General features: G+C 35.7%; 1 protein-coding gene across 4 annotated transcripts in view; it reads right to left on the bottom strand.

The window, feature by feature from the left end:
- Positions 1-26,277, bottom strand: part of LOC132018269 (cytochrome b5 reductase 4) — a 99,781-nt gene that overhangs the window by 20,868 nt on the left and 52,636 nt on the right. For 3 of the 4 annotated variants that reach the window (XM_059401007.1, XM_059401005.1, XM_059401006.1), the window contains 6 exons: positions 25,034-25,094; positions 23,556-23,613; positions 21,952-22,045; positions 19,899-19,931; positions 17,912-18,034; positions 892-1,032 (listed from right to left, as the gene is read on the bottom strand). In XM_059401007.1, coding sequence (XP_059256990.1) covers positions 892-1,032; positions 17,912-18,034; positions 19,899-19,931; positions 21,952-22,045; positions 23,556-23,613; positions 25,034-25,094 — 510 coding nt within the window. The remainder of the gene's footprint in view (positions 1-891; positions 1,033-17,911; positions 18,035-19,898; positions 19,932-21,951; positions 22,046-23,555; positions 23,614-25,033; positions 25,095-26,277) is intronic. The other variant, XM_059401009.1, reaches the window with a different exon arrangement.

Here is a 26,277-nt window from a genome sequence, read left to right as displayed (position 1 = left end):
TACAACTACCTCTAAGAATATAATATTAAAAAAAAAGGGTAATTTTAATAAGAATTCATGTTATATTTTAGCTAGCCAAATTCCACACAAAGAGGAGTCACCACCCATTGAAAAGACCATTTTTTTACATGACTCCTTGACATATATAGAATTAATCTATGTGTAAATTCTAATCCATCGACAGTAACTGTGCTGGGGAGCATACCAGCTATGGAATGACATCCTGGTACTGGTGATGATGACAGGAGGAACGTCCTAGCGCCATGGTAATATGGTGTACCAACCAAGTCAGCTAGACTGACTGAGACTGATGTGAGAATGTGAACTTCTGCAGCTCCAAAAGGCCAAGAAAACGTTAGACGTGGTTAAGGGCATTTAAAACAAGTACATAAGGTAACTTCAGGATGAAAATGAGGGGAAAATTTCCCAGTGAAATCTTTACAGAGCTTCTTATCGCAAGGGCATGTGTAAGGAAATCATTTATAATCATCCACTCATTTTCAATTTCACAGATTCAACTCCATAAGTGACCCAAGCAGACATGGTTACTAAGAGATACTGGCATGTTTTTCTAGTAGTTTCCCCTCACAGGACCACTGGGCACTGCCTCACCTCTTCCCTTGAGGGTTCTGTGAGGAATATATCCCAGTGCTGATGGAACCCTCTCTCCCTGACTAGCAGCAGTGTCTTTGTTCTCCACATTGCATGGTGTGGCTATGGCTCCAACACATTGGAATGTTGCATTTATAAATCTAGAATTGGGCTATCACTCAATCAGCTGCCAGAAACACGTATTAATAACCTAAGCGGTTATCTCCTAAAAGATTAGTACTGATTTGGAACTGCTTATCAATAAAGAAAATGTTTCCCCAAAGCCTCTATTTACCTTACCTGTAATAGTTAGCTTGAGGTAAACATGTTGCCCAGTTGGCACCTGGAGATGAGCACTTGGTGGTAGCATCAAGCAGAAGAGCTTCGTATCATGAGTAACACCTTCCTTGGAAATTAACTGGCACTTTCTATAGTACAAACCTAGAAAGCGATTCATTTTCTCTTATTGATGAATAAATTAAGAAGTAACACTAGACCCACTAAGTGACAGCCCAGACAGATTCAGCTTCTATGCTTTTGCAAGCTTGAATTTCACTAAAATGCCTATGTACTTTGAAAATTCATCAGGGGTCTGAAAATCTTACAGTTGGAATTTCATTTTATTTCCTGAGATATCTATTTTCTAAAACCTGTCAAAACTTCAGTAGGTTGAAAAACAAACTCTACTGAGTCTTATTTGCTCATGTTTAATTACAGCATATTATAAGCATTATATTCTAAGAAATTAAAACCTAACTTATTTCTTCATAAATTCATTTTTTACATAATTTCATCTTTTAAGCCTCATGTTCACAGTTACATAAATATATTACATATGTAAAAAAATATTTGATAATCAACAAACTTACACTCTAAAGTCTTTTCTTACAGAGTGGTCTTGAAATTTAAGTATTTAACATTTAACAATATTAAGATTATTAAATTTAGAAATACTTCTTTGATAAATCCAGGAAAAATAAAGTCTATTTCTCTATGTTTGTGTATGAATTATAGAACAATTTAACTGTCAAGAAATGATTAAAATTAAAAAATGAACTTTTATGTTTAAGGGTGTACATTCTCAAGACCTGAAAAATTAATTTTTTAAAAGATTTTATTAATTTGAGAGAGGAAGAGCACACAGACAGAGAGGGAGAGGAAAAAGCAGACTCCCCACTGAGCAGGGAGCCCGATGTGGGGCTCGACCCCAAGACCCTGAGATCATAACCCGAGCTGACGCCCCATGGACTGAGCCACACAGACATACCTACTTGGAAAATTAAGTGAAAAATGAAAATTCCCAATCTGTGCTACTAATATACATATAAACAAAAAGGAACAAAGTGTTTCTATAAATACTGAAAATACTTGAAATTAATATCCCAAGCACAGGAAATATATACTATTTTTATACAGAGTAAAATAATACCATTTAGGTTAGAAGAACTTGTTATAGAAATTCTGAAAGCATTAATAGTTTCATACAGAACTCCTGTAGACCTAAAGAGCATGCCAGACTACACTGATAATATTGGTTAGTTTTATTATTTCCTCTCTTATAAAACAGCATTTATAGAGATGGAAACGGATTAACTCTGATAATGCATTTCTTTTCTTTTCTTTTTTTTTTGGGGGGGACATCCATGTTTTTATTTAGTTTCTAACCTCCATTAACACTAAGTTAATATTGCAGAAAATAGACACATTTGGAAATTGATCTGAAAAATCAGAACCCATTGGAACTGAAACATGGAAAGTCCCAACAAGAACGACTGCATGATACTTCGTGTTTGAAAGGCACTTCCCCCTTATCTGAGTAATGTTCATGATTAGCCAACTACTCCACGTTTCTCGTCTACCCTCTGTACCATCCACGTAACAAGCAGGAAGGGTCCTAGCTCCGGCTGTGAGCACACAGGAATTCTCTAGAAACTTTGTTTTGCATCCAAGCCCACTGGACAGCTGGCAATGGCTGGATTCCTCACAGGACAGATTCTCAGGAAGCTTTGACCATCCATGGTGGGGCTCCTGGGAGCAAAAAGCAGATGCAGCGGCCCCACAGCAGGAATTCCAATGAAGGTGAAAATATGGGCTCCATCGCTCAAATAATAAAAAGAAACGGTGCCAAGAATCATGTCCAAGAAAATCCCTAGTCAGTGTAAGTGGGGGCTCACCGAGAGAACAATCACAGGCCTGGTGCTGGCTTGGAAGAGATCTCCTTTTCTCAAGCCTACTGTCCAGAAGCCAAGTTCTTCAGATAGCAGAATGGGCCCTGGTCGGTCAGCGGAGTCTCTGCAAACACCAATGTCCCATTTCTTGCTCGTCCCCATGTCCATCTCCCAGTAGTGGTGGCCAGAGGGGAACCCAGGATGCAAAGGGCATAGTAGAACCTCTCGGCTCTGGCCCTCCGGTTCTGTCTGGAATACCCACAGCGGACACTTCTCAGGTCTCAGAAACGATGAGGTAGTAGTGGTTGGTGATGTCGACATCCAGGGTCACCTCCATGTGACCTTGTGCATGTTTGGGTTCTTGTGCAGAATGGCTTTCTGCTAGGGCTCCAACTCCCTCATCCTCAAAATCAGCCTCCCAAGATGGGTGCTGGGCCAAAGGTCCTTCTTCCAAGAGAGCACGGAGGATGAGGGGCACCAGAAACCCTTCCCGCCAGGCTCCCTCTGCAGTGAGTCGAAGCAGTGGAAGCAGCAGGTGAAGCCACACTTCAGGTTCACCGGCGTCTCCAGGTAAGTCAGGCACACAGGTGTGTGGCCATGACCATTCAGCCCTGCTCTGGCCCCAGTTCTCCCCCTGATTGCAGTTCTCTGATAATGTATTTCTTCTTTTAACTAGGTCAAGATTGACTCCCGATCTTAGGAAGTGAATGCCCAACACCCAATAATGGTTTGTAGAAAACTGAAATTCACTCATAATCCTAAGAAATCATTTTGGGCATGGTTTCATCCAATTTCTCTTCTTCCCTTATCCCTTTGGATCTTAAAGACCCTGGTCACTAAATCTTTCCATCTGCCCCCATGGTAGCTCAGTATGCAGATGAATTTAGAGTGCAGCATTGCACACCGAAACCAAGGGGCATTACTGAAGTCACCTCATTCTAGTGCCAGGGCATAGTTCAGACCAAATTAAAGCTAAAGGAACGACTGTAACATTATCCTAAAACACCTAATCCAGAATTAGACTGACAATGAGATCAGTGGACACAGGCTCACCTAGAAGGACAAATGAAGGTTCAAATGATCTCCTTGTCCCTTCCTTTCTGGGACCCAGAGTGAGAACACAATCACAGACCCATATACAATATGTCTGAACATTTAAAAGTTATAAGTCAGATGAATAACTGTTAAATAAAATATGTTCTATGCTGTATCTTGAAATAGACCTTTGGGGGTTAGGTTCAAATTCAGGATTCCTGAACTCTTGAGTTCTACAAGAAGATGGCAGAGGGATGAGAGCTGTACCCCCAACTGACTGGCTATGGCCTTCTCTCAACCCCTTCTTCTCTCACCTCAGGCTCTGTCTGATACTGAGTGGAGCCTTAACACGGGTGTGGACACACTAGCCCATGTTTAAGCTCATCCTCTTGCTTTCCTCATAAACAGCCTTGGCCATTCCTTGAATGCAAGTGGATTTGGAGCCATCTGAGCAGGAATTCTGGGTTGCAGATACCTAAAGTGCAGCTGCTGAAGGAGAGGGTGAACTGAGGTGGACATTTCTTGGCCTTACATACTTCTCATCCTGTGGGAAGGGGTGGGACAAGTAGCTCTCTTACAATGACAGTGAACGCATGCCCTTCTGAAAAACGTTACTGCTAGATGAAAGGTTCAACTTCTGACCTTCAACTCTAGCGTCTGCCAGAAAGGATTTGCTACCTGAAGTATGCATTTCTTTAGTTACATTTCAAACACAATGAAAGCCCCGGTTACAGTCATTTACTGACACTTCTTGTTAAGTCCATAGAGTATCCTTACTATTTAACACCCAAGAGATAATTTCAACATCTTGCCTATTAGTCTGCCATAATTTTAAAGAACATCCAGGTTCTAAAAGTTTAGGAAACACTGAAGAAAGTTTTCATCTTTTAATTACGCTGCGGAGAGAGATGGTACAGACAGACAGCTGTGAAACATATGAGAAGAAAAGAATAGGGAGGAGACACACTGACTATTTCAGGCCGCGCAGTGCCATTATTTAAATGTCAAGTCTCTGGCTTTGTAAGCATAAATAATTATATAAGATAATAAGAAACTGAAATAAATATAAGATGGTGAAACAGAAGCATTAAGACAAAAAAAATTCTGTCCCAAACACCTGACTTCTCTTAATAACACACATATGATATTACTCATGGTAATAAATATTAAGGATAACATGATTAATTTGGGCATACTCTTTTCTTCTGGTTGAAAAGAGATGGCATTTTTCCTTCTAAAGAATAGAATTTCACAAGGCTCAAGTCTAGACAGTCTTCAGTGGGAGAGAGAACACAAAAAGAACCCTGGTTACAAGTCCACACTGCCTTCCATCTGGTCTTCCACTCCTACTTGAACTTAGTACACTTTTAAAGCACCTATACACTCTACTTTCCCTACTAGAAAAAGAGGCTTAGAGAAGTTAAATAGCTTGTGCAGAGGCTGAGCTCTGCTCTCACAGAGCAGCTGGAGAAGATGCGGGAAGAGGCAAGGTGTGATTAAGAGTTTCTTGCCCCAGTTCATAGGCTTTGCTCAAAAAATATGAAAAGCCACTGTTCTAGACTAGCTTATGATTTGGTGTCTTCCTCCCTGCTCTAACCACGTCAGTTCAAGCATAAATATAGACTAAGCCTCCACCCTTTACAACCTCCTACTAACTATTTAATGTACAAATTAAGGAATCAGTTCAGCAAGTCAAAACTCACCCCAGGTATTTCTCTTCTTGAACATTTCCATTCTCTACTGTTCTCACTAACTGTACTTTTTCTTAGCACTCATTACTACTTTCCATCACCTAAATGTCATTTGCTTAGCTCCTACTTTGCAATCTACCTTTATTCATTTATTCCTTCACGATCTTCTGGAACCAACATAGGGCAACCAATTAGTGGTTTTTTAAGTACACACTTAAAAATGCAATCCATGGAAAAGAAACAACCCCAAACACACTAACATCTATAATAGTTAAAAATGTATTTATGTACATACCTAGATATATCCACATAGGAAAAAACACAATCTATAGCCATTCAGTAAAATACACATTCCACTTAGAATCTGTCACAGTTCACATAGCAGAGGCCAGGCTCATTTAGCCTTGCTAGCTATTTCTGCCAAGACAGTGATCTTGATGAGCAATGAAGTGACTGCAGGGATGATGTCCAGAACACTTAAGTATAAACTATTTCCAAGTACTGTAAAATGTTTAACATTTTGACTACTGAGAAAATAATTCAATCTTATGAAGTTATCAGACTATCTTCCTATACTGAAGATGCAACAAAGTTGGAATATTACTCTTAAAAGAATTACATAACTTCACTTATTTTTTGTTGTTTTTAAAAAATTATTGAGGCTTTTCACTAATTTTCATAAAGCTTCCACTTAATCTCTAGTAGTTTAATTTTAATATCCTCACTCAAACCCCTTTGTATATATGAATAAGAACTAGGTTTCCTGGGTGGTTCAGTCGGTTAAGCATCTGACTTTTGATTTGGCTCAGGTCATGATCTCACGGTCATGATATTGAGCCCCACACTGGGCTCTGTGCTAGGCATGAAGTCTGCTCAAGATACTCTCTCTCTCTCAGAAAAAAAAAAAAAAAAACAACTTGTTGTCAAACACTAAGGATAATACATAACTGTGGACACATGTCTATTCATATTTTAGAATAAAACACAATGAAACAGAATGCTCAAATACTGAGAATTTTCATACATAATTGTTAAATTAGTATTATCAAATCGACAGGAAAGCACAGATTCCTTCTTGTTTCATATTAAGATGTTTTAGTACCTCAGACTGATGGGAACTGAATCTTCCAAGGTGAGGATTTTACAGAGTTAAACTAGGAGAAAGGCAGCTCTTTCTCCAAGACTAGATTCAGTGGAGTTTTTTAGACCACACACCATTTAGGAAGATTGTCACAAAATCTGAACACCGCTATACCTAACACCTTTTGTCTCTTGTTCCGTAACTAATAATGCAGCCAACACTGTATACTCGAGTGCCTGAACACCCTGCATTCTAAGGTTTTAAACCTCTTCCATTTTATTTTTTTAATACAGCAATATTTCTCACTCAGTTATAGCCTGCCGCATCTAGTCTGTGTTTCTTCAGATCGCACATTTGGGCCATTCTAACAGAGATGAAAAAAGACAGCAAGATGCCAAAGCACTGTATTGGTTACCAAGTTTGAGACAACTCCATGTGTGCTGGGCAGAGGAGGTAACTGAAGAGAAAGAAGCACACAGAAGTTTTTCTTTGCTACTTGCAAAACTTCTTCATTTCTCATAATTTTGAATGCTTATTTTGGGGCAGCAAAGAAACATGGATGTACAGGCAAAGAATAGGGAGAGGTATAAGGGTGGCTCTTCTGACCCCAACAAGAAAATCTGTTCCATAGCAGCTTGCCTGCAGAATCACAGGCCCCACAAAAAGGCTCAATTAAACGACTGCTTATAGTATGTGTCCATAAGCACATTTATGAGCACAGATAGTACCTTGGTGTGTGAGTGCACACGTGTGTGTGATATCTGCAGTTAAGAAGCCATTACGACAGTACAGGTCAAACCATGTGAAACCGTCAGCTTTCTAGGTTAAAAATAGTAAAATATGAACAATTTCACATAGTTCAACTTAGATTAAAAAGACTAAAGTTACAGATTCAATGCATATATTTAACACAAAGGTTTATAAGTGGCTGCTGACATCAAAATTGTGACAAAATTTTTTAAAAAAGTTTTTTAGAAAATTAAATTAATTTAAATTAATTTAATTAATTAAATTATGACAGACAGACTTCTTTACAATTTTGTTTCCTGATGTTCACTTACTGAGGTGTTTGTTGGCAAATCTATAAAACTAACTCTGTCTCATGATCAAAGGCCCCACAGTAAAGGCAACTACAACTAAAATAAAATTTTAGGTTGGCTATAGAAATAGTAACCCAATTGCCTATCAGTTGCGTGCACGCATACACACACACAGACACACACACACAACTATTCACTTATAATCGTCACTTCTTGGCGGGGGGGGGGGGGGAATGATAAGCAAACAACTTAAAATTGGTAATCTAATTCCACTGATAGTTTATGTTATCACCTGTTACCTGTGGATTAAAGGTAAAAATGAAGTAGTTTCTCTTCTCAAATTATGTTCTTTGTTTTATTTTAAATCTTTAGTGTAAGTAAATTCTGAATTTGACATGAGAAGGTATCGCATTAAAAGTTTTAGATTTTTACATGTTTATTTTCAAAACTTCATTTAGCTAAGAAATTTTAATAAGAGGAAGGCAGGATGCTAGTATTGTAAGAGTCAATAATTTTAACATACTGAAAACCTAGGACCACGTGACAGACTACGAACATTTGACATTACTGACAGCAAGTTAATCATAATAATTTGATAGAAGTATTCAGCTTTGCTAGTGACTAATCGACAATTTCTGTCATGATTTAAGGAATGGAAAGAACAAAGAAGAAATTACCTTTGCTAATTCAGTCACACACATAAACGCCTCCCCTAAACTCTGAGTCATTTTCCAAAGTGGAAAACCCAATTCAATGAAAAATACCTGCATTGCTCCAATTTCAGACAAGAAACCTAAAACTTAACTGTGGGGATTCATGACTCAAGAGGAAATTTATGGCAGAGATAAAGAGTTCATGGCAAGCCTTGGGAAATTACTGAGAAAACCTGACTGATGCCCATTCTAACAATTTCCAAATGGAGGTCACCCTTCATTCTTAGTATCATTTATTTCTTGGACTTAGCTTTTATCTGGTTTGCTATGATTTTTCAATCACTAGATAGATACTATCAGGGCAAGAGATTTCACTTTAATAATACCTCTTTTCATTGCCACGGTCTTCTATCTATTTTCTTCTGATCTGCTGGATCACACTATTATTTCTCTATGTTCTTTCTCTCTTCCTAATACCACAAAATTCAGACCTCTGCTCCTATAAAAGAATTCTATTTGGCCTTTCCCCACTTGTGGCTTACATTTTTCTTTCTCTACAACTTGCAAAATGCCCTGCACAATAAGTACCTAGTTAACAATCTGAGGCTCTTCCTGGAAAACCATTCCTAGTTCTTGTTATGTGTTTGAAAGTTATTTTCATAGCATTGCTGGAAATTCACCTCGTTCAGGGAGTGGCTCCCAATGAACTCATCTATATCTGTTTGCTTGGGGTTACTTTGGAATATGCTCAGTTTGTATTACAGAATTTGCTCTGTAATACAGAATACTTTATAAGTACAGAACACTTTATAAAAAAGTATTCTTCAGTCTCATGTCAGTGTGTGTTCTTTCACTTGGGAAAATAATTAGCACAGTGCCTAAAACAGCTTTCTACTGACTGTGGCTATACAAATTAATACTACCTGATAACTTTCCTGAAATTAAATATCCACAAATACAACTTTGTAATTTTAAAAATATTTTTAATAATTTTAAATATTTAAAGATGCTAAAGTGAATACATGTAGTTAATTCCTTCTAACTCCCCTAAAATAATAACAAAGGGGTGTGTGTGTGTGTGTGTGTGTGTGTGTTTGGTTATTTTTTAAGGCATAAGCCTGCAAGGACATAAAGAATGGAAATAAGAAAAAGCAGCAAAACTCTAAGAGCTGACAAGGCAAAGAAATGACTGGTAACTGACTCAGCAGATTCAATGATGCTGATCTTAAATTAGAAGTAAAAAAAGCGAAGATTTGACTCACTTGTAACAAAAAATCCCTGAAGGCTCAGAAATTGGCAGGACCAATTATATCTGAAATCAGAGTGACGCTGGAGCTGAAACCACTTTCTGGGTGAAAGTGCATTTAAGAAATCTAGATTGCTCCCACCTCCACCTTTGCTCAAGTCTTCCCCTATTTAGCATAGCCACATGACTAAACTTCTCCTATTCTGGGAAAATATTAGAAGTGTATTCTCTAGAGTGGGTAAAACAAAGGGTCTCTGGGTTTGATATATGTTATAGGCTGAATTGTGTCCCCCTCAATTTTCCTATCTGGCAAATATAACCCCGGTACCTCACAATGAGACTACTTGGAGACAGGTTCTTTTGAAATGTGAATTAAGTGAAAATGAGGTCATTAGAGGTGGTGATCCCTAATCCAGTGTGATTCATATCCTTGTAAAAAGAGGCAATCGGGGCACAGACACAACAGAGGGAAGATCATGTGAAGATGGCCACCTACAAGCCAAGGACAGAAGCGTCAGAAAGAACAGACTCTGCCAACACCTTGATCTTGGACTTCTGGCCTCTGGACTGAGGAAATAAATTTTTGTTATCAGGCCACTCAGTCTGATACTTTGTTATGGCAGTATTACCAACTAATACAGTATGCTAGACAACAAACAAAAAAAATTAAGTTTACAGATACCTAGCCTTCTTTCCCCATAAGACTTCTGAAATTCTAGGTGCAAAGTAGGAGACTGTCCATTCTCAAGTCTCTGACAAAACAGAGTCATTGAACTTGGGAACAAGAAAACAATCCACCCCATACAGTTAATATAACTGTCAATAAGTCACACCAACATTCACAATGTTTCTGCGCACCTTTTGGTTAGAGTGACACCCCCAGAAATATGATCAGTTAATCAAGGATCAGCGACCTTCAAAGAAAGCATCTAACATGAAAGATAGACTAAAACAAACAAATGAACTTTGGGGCAAAGGTTACATGGGAAGAGGGAAACTCAAAAGCTCTATCAGTAATTATTAAAAATATAAGAGAGGCTATCAAGAATAGGATACTAGGGGCACCTGGGTGGTTCAGCTGGTTAAGGGTCTAACACTTGATTTCACCTCAGGTCATGATCTCGGGGTTCTAAGATGGGAGACCTGTGTCGGGCTTCGTGCTGGGCATGGTGCCTGCTTGAGATTCTTTCTCTCCCTCTGCCCCTGCCTACACCTCTCCTTCTCTCTTAAGGAGAAAAAAAAAAAAAAGGATGCTAAAACAAAAGAACAGAAATCAAGAGTTCTTAGAAGTTAAAAATAGGGGAGTAGAAATGAGTAACTCAGTAGAAGAGCTGAAAGATACAGCTAAAGAAATCACTCAAAAAATAGAACAAAAGGGCAAAATTGAAAATAAGACACCAAAAAATGAGCTATTTATAAGTTTAAAAGGTTTAAAGTAAGAATACTTCCACACAGGAAAAACAGACTATGAAGAGAAGGAAAATCAGTATTTCTCAGAACTGAAGGTCATAAGTTTCCATAATGAAAACACAGCACAAAGGAGAAAGAGCCAGCATGAGAAACGAAAACAGACCCACATTAAGGCATATCAAATTGTGAAATTTCAAAATTCTTGGAACAAGTTCTCAAACCCTGCCAATTTTCGAAAAGAAAATATAGTGCCCATTTACTATACGAAAATTCATCAGGTAGAACACTTAAAATATTAATCTCCATCTATAAATGTTATACTAACATTAAAAACCTAAAAAAAAAAGTAAAAAGGGAAATGAATGAAGAAGGAAATGAATTACATCCTTTAGGAATAAAGTGAGACAATGGTTTAGATAAGCAGAAAGACAATAAACATATCTTCCTTAATATAAAAAAAATGAGATGTGTATACAAGGTATAAACTTAAACTTGGCTACACATCTTTTATAAAAAGGAACCTGAAAGAGTAAATGGTTGAACAATAGTCTAAGCACAAGTTGGCTTCCCCATTCAGGTATCACTATCTAATAACTTTGTAATGCCTAAATATTAGGTAGTAGAGACTAAAATTTAATCTCTATTAAAAAAAGAGTTTTCCAAACAAGTGAAAGCTAAAGGAGTTCATCACCACTAAACTAGGCTTATAAGAAATGTTAGAGGTACTTCATTAAGCTGAAAAGAAAGAGCACTAATTAGTAACAAGAAAATATATGAAAGTATAATTTCATTGATAAAGGTAAATTAATAAAGGTGGTGGATTAATCACTTATAAAGCTAGTATGAAGGTTAATGACAAATGTGATAAGAACAACTAATTGTAATAATTACTTAAAGTTTACATAAGAAAAGGTTCTTATTAAATGTAACATCAAAAACATAAAATGTGGGTGTGGGGAAAGAGTAAAAATGTAGAGCTATTGAATGCATTCAAACTTAAGTTGCTATCAACCTAAAGCAGACCATTACAAATACAGATTTTTATATGTATGCCTCATGCTAATCATTAAGCAAAAACCCAAAGTACATATATGAAAGGTAACAAAAAAAATCTGAAGTGTAACACTAAAGAAAGTCATCAACTCTTAAAGGAAGAGAGCAAGAGAAGAAGAACGGAACAGAAAACTACAAAACAGCCAGAAAACAATTAAAAAGATGGCAAAAAGTATATACCTATCAATAATTACCTTAATTGTAAATGTACTAAATCTACTAGTCAAAAGACATAGAATGGCTGAATGAATTAAAAAACAGGATCCATCTATATACTGTCTAGAAGAGGCTCACTTCAAATGTAAGGAGACACACAAATGGAAAGCAAAGGGATGAAAAAAGATGTTTCATGAGAATGGAAACCCAAAGAAAGCTGAGGTGGCTATATCATATTACACAAAATAGATTTTAAAACAAGGACTATAATCAGAGACAAGAAGGAATTATTATATAATGATAAAGGGGTCAATCCAACAAGAGGAAATAGCATTTGTAAACACCTATGTATCTAACAGAAGTTACAGTACCTGAATATATCAACCAAATATTAATAGACTGAATGGGAGAAACTGACAATACAATACAATAAAGTAAGGGACTTTCCTATACCAGATAGGAAATCAATAAGGAAACATTGGCCTTAAATGATACATTAGACCATACTGACTTTATAGATAAACAGAACATTCTAACCAAAAGTAAGTAACAGAATACACATTCTTCTCAAGTACACATGGAACATTCTCCAGGATAGATCAAATGCTAGGTCATAAAATAAGTTTAATATATTTAAGAAGATTAAAATCATATCAAATATCTTTTCCTGCTATAATGGTGTGAAACTAGAAATCAATTACAAGAAAAGTGAAAAATTCACAAATGGGTGGAGATTAAACAGTGCACTGAACAACCAATGGATCAACAGAGAAACCAAAAAAAATTTGAGACAAATGAGAAGGAAATACAACATATCAAAATTTATGGGATGCAGCAAAAGCAGTTCTAAGAGGAAGTTCACAGTGCTAAACCCTACCTCAATAAACAAAAAAAATCTCAAATAAACAAACTAGCTTCACATTTCAAGTAACCAGAAAAAGAACCAAAAAAGCACTAAATTAATAGAAGGAAGAAAATATTAAAGATCAGAGTGGAAATAAATGAAACACAGACTAAAAAGACTAAGAGCTGGTACCCCAATTAGGTAAATATAATTGACTAACCTTTAGCTAGACTCACCAAGAAAAAAAAATAGGGCCCAAACAAACAAAATCAGAAACAAAAGAAAAAATGTTATAAATGGTACCACAAAAATATAAAGGATCTTGAAAGAGTTCTATGAACAATTATACACCAACAAATTAAACAACCTAGAGGAAGTAAATAAATTCCTAGAAACATACAATCTTTCACGCCCAAATCATGGAAAAATAGAAAATCTCAATGAACCAATTACTAGAAAGAATTGAAATTAGTGAGTAAAAACCTCACAACAAACAAAAGTCCAGAACCAGATGTCTTCGCTAGTGAATTCTACCAAACAAAGTAAAGTTATAGGCTAATACTTTGACGAACATAAATGTAAAAATCTTCAACAAAATATCAACAAACTGGACTCAACAATACATTAAAGGGATCATACACAATAATCAAGAAAGATTTATACTAGGGACACAAGAATGATTCAACACCCACAAATAAATGAATGTGAATTAATTAATAGAAATCATATGATCATCAAAATAGATGCCGAAAAAGCATTTGACAAAACTCAACACCTATTTATGATGGAAACTTTTAACAAAGTGGGTAGAGAGGGAACACACCTCAATGTAATAAAGGTCATAAATGACAAGTCCACAGCTAACATCATCCTCAATGGTAAAAAGCTGATGAGGAACAAGACAAGGATGCCCCTCTCACCACTTTCATTCAACATAATACTGAAAGTCCCAGTCACAGTAAGTAGGCAAGAGAAAGAAATAAAAAGCATCAAATTAGAAAGGAAGAAATAAAACTATCAGTATATTTGCAGATGACATAAAATTACATAGAAAAAACCCCTGAAGACTCCACCAAAAAGCTGTTAGAAATAATAAATGAGGGGCGCCTGGGTTGCTCAGTGGGCTAAAGTCTCTACCTTCGGCTCAGGTCATGACCTCAGTGTCCTGGGATCGAGGCCCGCATCGAGCTCTCTGCTCAGTGGGAAGCCTGCTTTCCTCTCTCTCTCTGCCTGCCTCTCTGCCTACTTGTGATCTGTCTGTCAAATAAATAAATAAAATCTTTAAAAAAAAAAAAGAAATAATAAATGAAGTAGTGGGATACAAAATCAATACACAAAAATCTGCATTTCTTTTTTTTTTTTTAAAGATTTTATTTATTTTTTTGACAGACAGGATCACAAGCAGGCAGAGGCAGGCAGAGAGAGAGAGAGAGAGAGGAGGAAGCAGGCTCCCTGCAGAGAGCCCGATGTGGGGCTCGATCCCAGGACCCTGAGATCATGACCTGAGCCAAACGCAGAGGCTTAACCCACTGAGCCACCCAGGCGCCCTCCAAAATTTGCATTTCTAAAAACTAATAATGAACTATTGGAAAGAAAAATTGAGAAAACAATCTCATTTACAATTATATCAAAAAGGAATAAATCTAACCAAGGAGGTGAAAAACCTGCACTCTGAAAACTGTAAGATATAGATGGAAAAAATTGACGATGACATAAATAAATGGAAAGAAATACTATGCTTATGAATTGTAGGAATCCATGAATTTTGTTTTAAAAAAATGTCACACTACACAAAAGAATCTATAGATTCAGTGTAATCACTACCAAAATACCAATAGCATGTTTCACAGATCTAGAACAATTAATTCTAAAATCTGTATGGAATCACAAAATCCTCAAGTAGCCAAAGCAATCCTGAGAGAACACAAAGCTAGAGGTACCACACTCCGTTTTCAAACTATACCACAAAGCTATAGTAAGCAAAACAGGATAGTAGCCATAAAAACAGACATATAGATCAATAGAACAGAATAAAGAGCCCAGAAATAAACCCATATTAATATATATATATATATGTATAGATGTATCAGTATGCATATACAATATAGGTGTATATATCTATATATAGATATCTCAACTGATTTGATAGATATATCAATTAACTTATGACAAAAGAGGTAAGAATATATATAATGGGGAAAGGACAGTCCCTTCAAATAAATGGTGCTAGGAAAATAGGATACTACAGGCAAAATAATAAAAATAGCCTATTATCTTATACCATACACAAAAATTAAAGTAGATTAACGACATGAATGTAAAGACCTGAAACCACACACTCCTAGAAGAAAACAGATGGTAAGCTCCTTGACATTGATCCTAGCAATGATTTTTTGGACCTGACATCAAAATCAAAGGCAACAAAAGCAAAAATAAAGTAGGACACTACATGAAACTACAAAAGCTTCTACGTGGAAAAGAAAACCATCAACAATATTTTCAACAAACTCAATACCAAAAAACAAATAATCAGTCAAGAAATGGGTAGAAGACATGAACAGACATTTTTTCCAAAGAAGACATACAATGACCAACAGACACAGGAAAAATATTCAACATCAGTTGGTATCCAGGAAATACAAATCAAAACCACAATGGTTAAAATTAAAAAGTGAGATGTTGGCAAGGATGTGGAGAAAGGGGAACCCTCTTACATTATTGGTGGGAATGTGAACTGGTACAACCACTCTGGAAAACAGTATGGAGGATCCTCAAGAAGTTAAAAATAGAGCTTTGACCCAGCAATTGCACTATTGGGTACTTATCCAAAGGAGATTAGAAGGGGCACATGCACCCTATTGTTTATACCAGCAAGGTTTACAATAGCCAAAATATAGAAAGAGCCCAGATATCCATCAATAGATGAATGGATGAAGACAGTGTGTGTGTGTGTGTGTGTGTGTGTGTGTGTGATGGAGTATTACTCAGCCATTAAAAAGAATGAAAGCCACCCAATTGCAATGATGTGGATGGAACTACAGGACATTATGCTAAACAAGATAGTCTGAGAAAGATAAATACTATATGATTTCACTCATATGTATTATTTATTTAAGAAACTAAAGAAATGAACATAGGGAAAGGGAAGGAAAATAAAATAAGATGAAAATAGAGAGGGAGGCAAACTGTAAGAGACTCTTAACTATAGGAAACAAACTGAGGGCTGCTGGAGGGGAGGTGGGTGGGGAATGCGGTAAGTGGGCATTAAGGAGGGCACTTGATGTAATGAGCACTGGATGTTATAGGCAACAATGAATCACTAAATGCTACCCCTGAAACTAGTAATACAATATATGTTAACGAAACTGAATATAATAAAAAAATTTTTAAAAAAAGAAAACCATCAAAATGAAAAGGAAACCTACTGAATGGGAGAAAATATTTGCAAATCTTATATCTGATAAAAGGTTAATATCCAAAATATATTTTAAAAGCTCATACAACTCAACAACAAAAACACAATCTGATTAAAAAATAAATTAAAAATCTAAAAACAAAATTCAAAGGACCTGAAGATATATTTTTTCCAAAGAGGATGTACAGATGGCCAACAAGTATATGAAAAGGTGCTCAACATTGCTAAACCACCAGGGAAATGTAAATCGAAACCACAATGAGCTATCACCCCACACCTGTGAGAATGGCTATTATCAAAAGGACAAGAAATCACACGTGTTGGCAAAGATGCGGGGAAAAGGGTATCGTTATGCACTGCTGGAGGGAATGTAAATTGGTGCAGCCTCTATGGGAAACAGCATGGGGGTTTCTCAGAAAATCAAAAATAGAAGTACAATATGATTCAGTATTCCACTTCTGGGTTTTTATTTGAAGAAAATGAAGACACTAATTTGGAAATGTATGTGTACCACCATCTTCATCGCCACATTATTTACAGTGGTAATATGGAAGCAACCTAAGCATCCACTGATAAATGAATGGGTAAAGATATGGAATGTATGTATCTATAGAGAGATATGATGGTATACTATTTAGCTATTTTAAAAAAGAATAGGGGTGCCTGGGTGGCTCACTGGGTTAAAGCCTCTGCCTTCGGCTTGGGTCATGGTCCGGGAGTCCTGGGATCGAGCCCCGCGTCGGGCTCTCTGCTCAGCGGGGAGCCTGCTTCCTCCTCTCTCTCTCTGCCTGCCTCTCTGCCTACTTCTAATCTCTGCCTGTCAAATAAATAAATAAAATCTTAAAAAAATAATAATAAAATAAAAAAAGAATAAAGGCCTGCCACTTGTGACATGGATGGATCTTGAGGATACTATGCTAAGTGAAACAAGTCAGACATAGACAAATACTGTATGATCTCACTTACATATGGAACTGAAAAACAAAACAAAACAAACAAACAAACCCAAACTCATAGATACAGAAAATAGACTGGTGGTTGTCAGAGGTGGAGGTGGTGGGGTGGGCAAAATACGTGAAGAGGGTTAAAAGGTACAAACTTCCAAATATAAAATAAACAAATCATGGCAATATAACATACTGCATTAGTGATTACAGTTAATAATATAGTAATGAATATTTGAAAGTTGCTAAGAAAGTAGATCTTAAAAGAGCTCATTACAAGAAAAAAAAAGTTTTTGTGACTGTACAGTGACATATGTTAACTAGACTTACTGTGATGATCATTTCACCAAGTCTATAAATATCAAATCACTATGTTATATACCAGAAACTAGTATAATATTATATGTCAATCATATCTCAATTTGAAAAAAGGAGGAAAACAGATACCACGTCCTTTTATAACTTCTTACAGGGAGATACAAGGGCCCTTCAGCTCCTCCCAAAATAGCCTTCCAAACTCTGGTACAATTGCACTACTGACACAATTTCATCAATACAGGACTCAAAATAATAGCACAGCATACCTGTATCTTTCCTTGGAATAAGTGAATTATGATTCTCAAGGGGGTGACCAAGACGTTTCCAAGAAGTAGTCTCTTTTTTCTTTAGGACAATCTCTATTTTTCCCACATTCTCAACAACTCGCACTAAAAAGAAGATAAATTTCATTTGTATTCACTGAAACTAAATATAACACATTACTTTAAAATCAGTCTTCCTCAAACAATACAAATGTTCTGATCTGATATGAATAACAGGGATCATTAGTAAGATAAGACTTCATATACATATTTGTCAAAACTGTTTATCCCTTAAATGATATTAAATTTAACTTATTTTATTATATGAATCAAATTAACTTTTTTCAAACTAATTTATCAAGATCCAAACTAATAGGTACTGCTAGTTTTCACAGAAGCCCAAATATGTCCATGGCAAGTACTTAACACATAGCTTCAGGGGCGAAAAAAAAGGAGTGGGCTGACATATACAAATTAATCACTGAGTGGACCTATAAAAGCAAATTTAATTTATACTCTTCCATTTCTTAATTGGGATCTGAGAAGTTCTTATGAGTAAATTCAGTAGATCAATTCTGAACTGAATAAACAAAAGAAAAAGCTTCATGAATAATTATGAGGTACATATGAATCTTAAATAATTAAAGGTCTTTTAGGATATCTTTTAATTTTTGACTGAGTTCAGAATATATGGATATAATATAATAATAAAATACAGACTTTTATATACTGATTAAATTTTATGAATTGAACATGCTTTTAAGGCCCTAAAGTGTATTTCAGTCTGTCTTCAGACTGACTGAAAACAGAAAACAATCTGTTCTTCCTCAAGGTAAACACATAATTCAACAGCAACTTAATAATACTTTTTAAGACAGATTAGTCAAATACATTCATTTCAATGAGCACTGATTTGAAGCTTCACAAATACAGAAACATGATCCTGTCTTTATACAATTTACAGAGCTTGCTACCACATATAGGAAAGAGAAAGCACAGAACCAGTATAAGGTACTCTGACAGTACTTTGAAACAAGAAATTACATATATACACACAGATATATATACATATTTAAGTATATATATTTACACATATATGTGTGTACTATCTCTATATATCTATATAGTGAAATATAAGTGAAAAATAATATAAGTGAAAAACAGAATAGAATGGTTGGCTGGGGGGGGAGGGGCGCAGTAAGGGATCGTGAGAGGATGACAAAAGGGTAAAAACTTCCAGTTAAGACATGAATAAGGTCTGAGGATCTAATGTATAACCGTGGTAACTACAGTTGATAATATTACAATTCCAACTTGCTAAGACAGTATTCAAAAAAGTAAATACGTGAGGTGAAAGATGCGTTAACTCGATTGTGGGAATCTTTTTACAATGCATACATACATCAAACCATCATGCAATTAAATATATTACAATTTCGTCAATTACATGTCACTAGAGCTAAAAACAAAAGACCAAAAAACAATCAAGAAACCACCATTCTGTGAATCTTCTGCTATTAAACAGCTTTGTGAAATCCACACTGTACTTTTATATTTAGCAATATTATAATTTAATATGCTCTGTCAATATTACACATTTATATCTATACACCTAAGAAAAATTTGGATGGTCTAGTATATTTCTACATATTGCATGTCAGGAGGAGGGCAGAGATAAGGAGAATGGAAAGAAGAGAAGAATTTTCTTCCAAGGAGAGAAAAAGGAAGGGTAAAAAGATGAAAGGAACAAGGAGAAAGAAAAAAAAAAAACAAACAGAAAAAACCTGAAACCAGCAAGAGAACATATTTATAAAAAAATTAATGTATTTGTTTATATAGAAAATGTTACATCTTTGTTTTGTAATTTGAAAATACACATATGAAAAATAAGACAAAGGCTAATTTTTCTCTTTCTCTCTCTCTCTCTTCCTGTGTAGGTATGTATATATGTTCATGTATATATACACATAATTATTTTTTGGTAGCTTACCAGAAATATCTTCCTCAACTTCATGACTTAGCCCTAGGAAAGAAAAATAGGTTTAGTTAAAATCCAACTTCAATTCATACGATCTATGAACACCATGTAAGATCATCTAAACAGTTCATATATGCACTATGTACTATTTCAAATCTCTCCAGATAAATAAAACATATTCTGACAGCCAGGAGAAAGAAACTGTATACAACCAAAATGTCCAACTATCTTAATATAAAGACATACAGTTTTCAATTTCTCTCCTTATTAAAAAGCAAATACCCAATTGCCATAAGTGAGAAGCCACTCTAGTCCAAAGACGGTCCCAGCCTGACAAACCTACAAACCAAGAAGTGAGCAGGCAGGTAGGGACGCAGCCCCTGCAGTGTGCATGCTCTAGTGTGTTCGCAAGTAGATGTGTGTACAGGCCAGGCTTGGGTCTGGCTCTGTTTTTTCTTATTGTTCTCTAAGGCTGACTATGTATTCAGTTATTGAAAGAAAACTATTGAGTCTCTGTATGTTATCTTCTAGGCATTATCGATACAACAGTTAATGAAAGAGAAAAACCACTGCCTTATGGAAATTGCATTCCAGAAGGGGGAGAGAAATGAAAGAAATATTTTTATAGACACCTGCTCTAAACTTCACTATGTTAATATGGTTATCTGGAACTTACAGTTCCACATTATTTTAGTCCTTCCAACCCAATATTGGCATCCAAATCTCATATTTTTTGACTGTGGAAATTTTTTTTCTTTTGTATTGTGCGTTACATATTGTTAGCTGTAGTGGGAACAAAATTAGCCATAAAGCCTTTGAAACATAGTAGATGGTGGTGCAGAGGTTTTACTTAAAGAAAAATCAAGCAGTGCTAACAAGTAATGTGTACTTTTCTAGACATCTGAGTGTCTCTCAGTGACTCTCCCAATATACATTAGATCTTTTATTTTCTTTTAAGATTTTTTATTTATTTATGAGAGAGAGAGGGCATAGGTGGGGGGAACGGCAGCAGGAGAGTGAGAAGCCAACTCCCCTAAAGAGTGGAGAGCCAGATGCAAGGCTCGATCCCAGGACCCCGAGATCATGACCTGAGCCAAAGTCTGACACTTTACCACTGGAGCCACCCAGGCACGCCTCCCTACATGTTAGATCTTACGTTAAGAAAAAATAGGATGAGTTATTATTTCTACAAGAAAAGTTCAACGTTCCAGTTTGATTAATCTACTAAATGGAGAAAATAGGAAAGAAAAAAACATTTATCAACTCTGATCAAATTCAAGACAAAAGGAACATCATTAATATAGTAAAGCAGTGAACAGAATCCTCAGTCAGCTGATGTCTGGGCAATCAGTCTCTGTTTTGCAAAGTAAATGATATAAGAACACCTGCTTCACACATAATTTTCTTGTTATCATAGTTTCTATGTGCTTCATTTCTACCTTCTAACTAGAATAACATCACCTTCATTAGAGTAGAAAAGGGTAAAATCCTAAAGTCAGTTGGGTGAAAAGTAGATTAAGAATCTGGTACTTTTGATTCCAGATTTTAGTCCTAGTTTGTTTCTTCTGATCTCTTAATTTCTCAAAGCAGACAGAAGGGACTGTGTGGTTTATCTCTGGTCATGAAGGAACAGGAGGCTGAGGAATACAGTACAATCTTAACAATCTCTACTGCAGCCTCTGACTTCCCATGACAGAGCAGGCAAAAAACAGGCCCATAGAACTAGCACTTGGTGATGGCTGCTCGGTAGAAGCTCATGACGGGCCTCCCGAGATCTGTCTGTAGGTGTCAAGTAAAAGACACTTAACAAAGCTAGGGCAAAAAATATTTCATATTATGATTGATTTTGATTGCATCCAATTATTTAAACTTGGGAAAAATGAGGTCATGCTGCCATTTCCTAGCCCTATCTTTAATATAAAGAAAAAACAGAGTAGAAATTGATCAGAAATGACAAACCAATTGACAATATCAGATAAAATATTATAGCTCTCTAGACTGCAGACTGAGTTATTGCCAAACTTAAAGGAAACTGGAGTTGTTTCCATTAATATAAAGTACTTACCAACATGTATAATATATGAAAAATCCTTGATAACTGTTTCTGCTCTAAAGGAATTATCCTGATGATCAACTATTATTGAGTCTAAATTAATATCCTTAAACAGAAAGCAAAAAGAGAAAGATTATAAAGTAAAATTTTCCCCAAATTTTTAAATTAAACTTTTAAGATAATCCACAGATGTTCATATGGCCCTTCTTTATAGGATCCACAAGATGAGTAAAGGTTACACCTGTTTTTTTCTCATACAACACAGTTTTCCTTCAAAACACACAGTGCAATTTTAATTATAAATTTGTCTCTCCTTAATATCTACGTCATCCACTCATCTCTAAGCTCTAAATGTATGGGACTGTCTAGAATAGTGCTTAGTACCTAGTAGGTGCTCGATAAATATTTATTGAATAAATAATTTGGAAAAAATTAGAATCGGACCAGCAATCAAGATACATGTTGATTTTAATCTTTCTACTATTATGTGATGCTGGGCAAATTACACAACCTCTGACTTCAGCTTAAAAAATTCACTAAAAAATTTTTAGATAGCTCTAATTTCTGCATAGCCTTTTCCAAGCTATTTTGGTACCTATCTTTTATACCATACACTGAACACATTATTCCACATAGAAATCTTCCACCTTCCCTCAGTCATTCATCCCCTGTGCCTCACTGATACTACCAAAAGAAGTAGACCCCAACCTCCCTAGGCTGTGCCCTCTTGATTTTGGACTGCGTGAGGAGGAGAAGACAATAACAAGAGGGAGTGGAAGGGGTTCAGTTCAAGTGGTGTCTCTAGCCTTCCAGGCTGTATCAGGCAGAAAACAGAGCCTGGTCACTCCACAATTCAACAGCTCATATGTGATTCTGCTATTACAGAAGTAACATGCAGTCTCAGAAATTCCTAGCTGCCAGAACTTGTCTTTAAATTTACATGGTTCAAGTGTGAGAACCTTGCCAATTGCTGAAGGATCTATTTGTAGATGTTATATGTTGTCTGTGTACTTATCTGATTTCCCAGACAGACTAATAAGTCCCATGAAAGCCAAGTATCTACATATCTGGCTCATCATTAGATCCCTGAATTCTTAAATAGTATTGCAAATAAAGTAGGAGTTTGATAAGTACTTAGTAAACCAATTGTGTCCTTAATTTTAGTTTCAAGGGGGCATTTGAATCCCATTTGTGGCTTAGTATTACTAAACCACAGTAATACAGTCTCTACTATATTCTCAAATTCCAATTCATGTGCAGGAAGTTAGTTCTTACAATAAAGTTAACTGCAATTCTCACTTTTGTTATCCATGCTTAAAACACATAAAACACACACACACACACACACACACACACACACACACACACACAGTGTGTAATATACTTCCTAGTCTAGCTTTTTAAAGAGGCTACAGCATGGTTGTTAAGAGTGTATACTCTGGAGCCAGCCTGCCTGGGTTCAAAATGCTAGACCTACCATCACTTACTGTGTGACTTTGGGTAAATTATTTAATCTACCTCATGGAGTTTCTATGAGTAAAAAGTTAATATAAGAGTGCTTAGAAAATAGCTAACATTTATTGAGCATTTACTTTTTTTCTGATTTTAAAGTTTACCTTCTGTTTAGTATATATAACAATGGTGACTAAAGAGTCTGTCTGGAACCAGTCATAGCTGTGAAATAGTAAAAGAATGAATAATTACATTGACAATCATGTACTAAAATATTAAATCATTAAATATATGACTTAAAAATATATATGGCTTAAAAATACACAATATGACTTAACATAAATATATGATTTTAAATATATGGCTTAAAATCTGCTGTAAGAAATATATTTCTCTAGGTAAACATTTTTCTAAATAACGGGGGGGGGTGTCTTACCCTTATATAAGTGGTAACTACTTCTGAATTTAAAATACCTATACTAACACATATTCCAACTTGGATTAAAACAAATAATATCCTTGACAAGATACTTTTTAGAAAGGTTACAAGTACCACTAAAATCTTTTATCAGAGTAATAACATATTTTCTTAAGAAGCATGAAAAAAATCTACATACTTATTACCTTCACTCCCTCCCTGTCACAAATATATTATTATTCAAGATATTAGTTCATCAAGGTCTTTTAATGGCTCAACAATAAAACTTAAGGTAAAACTAAGTCTTCTGTTTTATAATAGTGGTTCATCAAACTGATACTGTTTTTGTACTTCTTACATATATAAGGACACCCACTGGTAAACCCTAGAGATATCCTTATGCCCTTACATTAAAACTGTATATGAAATACTTTAATAGATTTAACAAATATAGCAGGATGCTGCTGTTATAGACTGACAGTAGAGAGAAAAGCAGAAAGAGAAAAAAAATGGCAAAGAATGTTTAGAACTCTGAAGGCATCCGCAATGTTAACATTAACAAAAACACATATGGATCAAATAATTTACTAAGACTGTTGCTGTGCAGTGCATTTTAAAAACAAAATATAGTAATTGAGTAAATAATGGTATGGCCATTTGATAGCAGGCAGACAAAAAATGCTCTTGCAGAACATTTAATGACCTAGGAAATTGCTCATAGAACACATTGCAATGCCAGTATTATCAAAATAGAATAATACAGAAATAGGGGTTAAATGAATCTAAGTGGGTAGAATAAACCAAATATTAAGTATATATCTAGATAGAATATGACTGATTTTATCACCTACTTTTTTGTATTTCTCCATATTTTTCAAGTTTTCTACCATGAATGTAGACTTTATAATCAGAAAAATTTTTTTTGAATAGTTTGTTAAAGTTAAAAAATATTTTTAAGTTTAAAGTTTTTTAAATATAAAGATTTAAACACCGCAGTCTTTAAATTGGATCAAACTTCAGTTATACTAAAAATTCACATTAACAGGAAACAGCTCATTCTCCAACAATGCCTGATAAATGGGACACTACACTCTTATGTCAAAGAAGCATGATTAATATAGTAGGCAATAACTCAAAGTCAGAGCTGTTTATTTATTTTTTTTAACGTGTATGTTTTGGTGTAGAACTGATTTAGCTTTAAAAAAGCATAACAAGAATGCATACCTTGGAGAACTAGGGCCTTCTTTGGCAAGTGCATCAGACACTTGGCTCTTGGGAAGCATGCCTTCACAAAGAAAAACAAAACAGCCATAGTTCATCTAGAAAGCATTTATCTTTTTTGTTTTTAGTAAAGGTATTAAAACATCATAAAAGGACACAAATCACAGATGTACTACATAATGAATTTTCATAAAGTAACACATACCCTTGAAGTAAGTGCCATTCTCTGCCTCCTTCCAATCACCAGCCCTCCTCCAAGCACCCATTATTCTGACGTCTAGTAGCATCATTAGTTTCTGCCTATATTTGACCTTTATAAAAATGTAATCATACAATATTTTCTCTTTTCATCTGGCTTTTTTTGGTCCTGCATTACAGACCTTACGTTAAATAAGAATGATTGATAGTGAGCAATAAGTCAAACCTTGAGGTTTCTGAGATTTTACCCATGCTGTTGAAGTCAACAGTAGTTTATTCCATTTTATTATTAAATATTACTAAATTGTATAAATATATAGAATTTACACATTCTCCTGCTGATGGACATTTTAGATGTTTCCAGTTTTTGGCTCTTAGACACAAATAGCACTGTTATAAACATTCTTATATATGTACATGTACATTCTTAAAGAACGTGTATCTACATTTCTGGTAAGTTTTTAAGGTGTGTGTATGTTCAGCTTCAGTAGATGCTGCTAAATGCTTTTCTAAAGTGGTTGTACCAAATGACATTTTTTACCAGAAGTGTCTTGAGAGTTCCAGATGTTCTACAACCTCAATGACATATGGTATTGTCCTTTTCCCATTCCAGTCTTTCTTGTGGGCATGCATCAACACAGCATTTTAAAAAGCCCACTAAAACTACCATTTTCAAATGAAAACTCTGAGACATGCAAGAACTCTGGAGATTCTGGAAGCACTAATGTTTCCCTCCCACAACTGGAGTGCATTGTTACCTGCAAGGTTCAGTTTGGAAAAAAGGAGGACTGCTGCTAAAACACTTTTGAAAATCACTGTATCGGGGCGCCTGGGTGGCTCAGAGGGTTAAAGCCTCTGCCTTCAACTCAAGTCATGATCCCAGGATGCTGGGATCAAGCCCTGCATCGGGCTCTCTCCTTGGTGGGGAGCCTGCTTCCTCCTCTCTCTCTCTCTCTGCCTGCCTCTCTGCCTACTTGTGATCTCTCTCTGTCGAATAAATGGATAAAATCTTTAAAAAGAAAGAAAGAAAGAGAGAGAGAGAGAGAGAG

Source organism: Mustela nigripes, chromosome 5, assembly GCF_022355385.1.
Source record: "Mustela nigripes isolate SB6536 chromosome 5, MUSNIG.SB6536, whole genome shotgun sequence".
NCBI classification, from domain to species: Eukaryota; Metazoa; Chordata; class Mammalia; order Carnivora; family Mustelidae; genus Mustela; species Mustela nigripes.
Note: the sequence above shows the minus strand (reverse complement) of the source record. Positions and strands in the feature narration are given on the sequence as shown.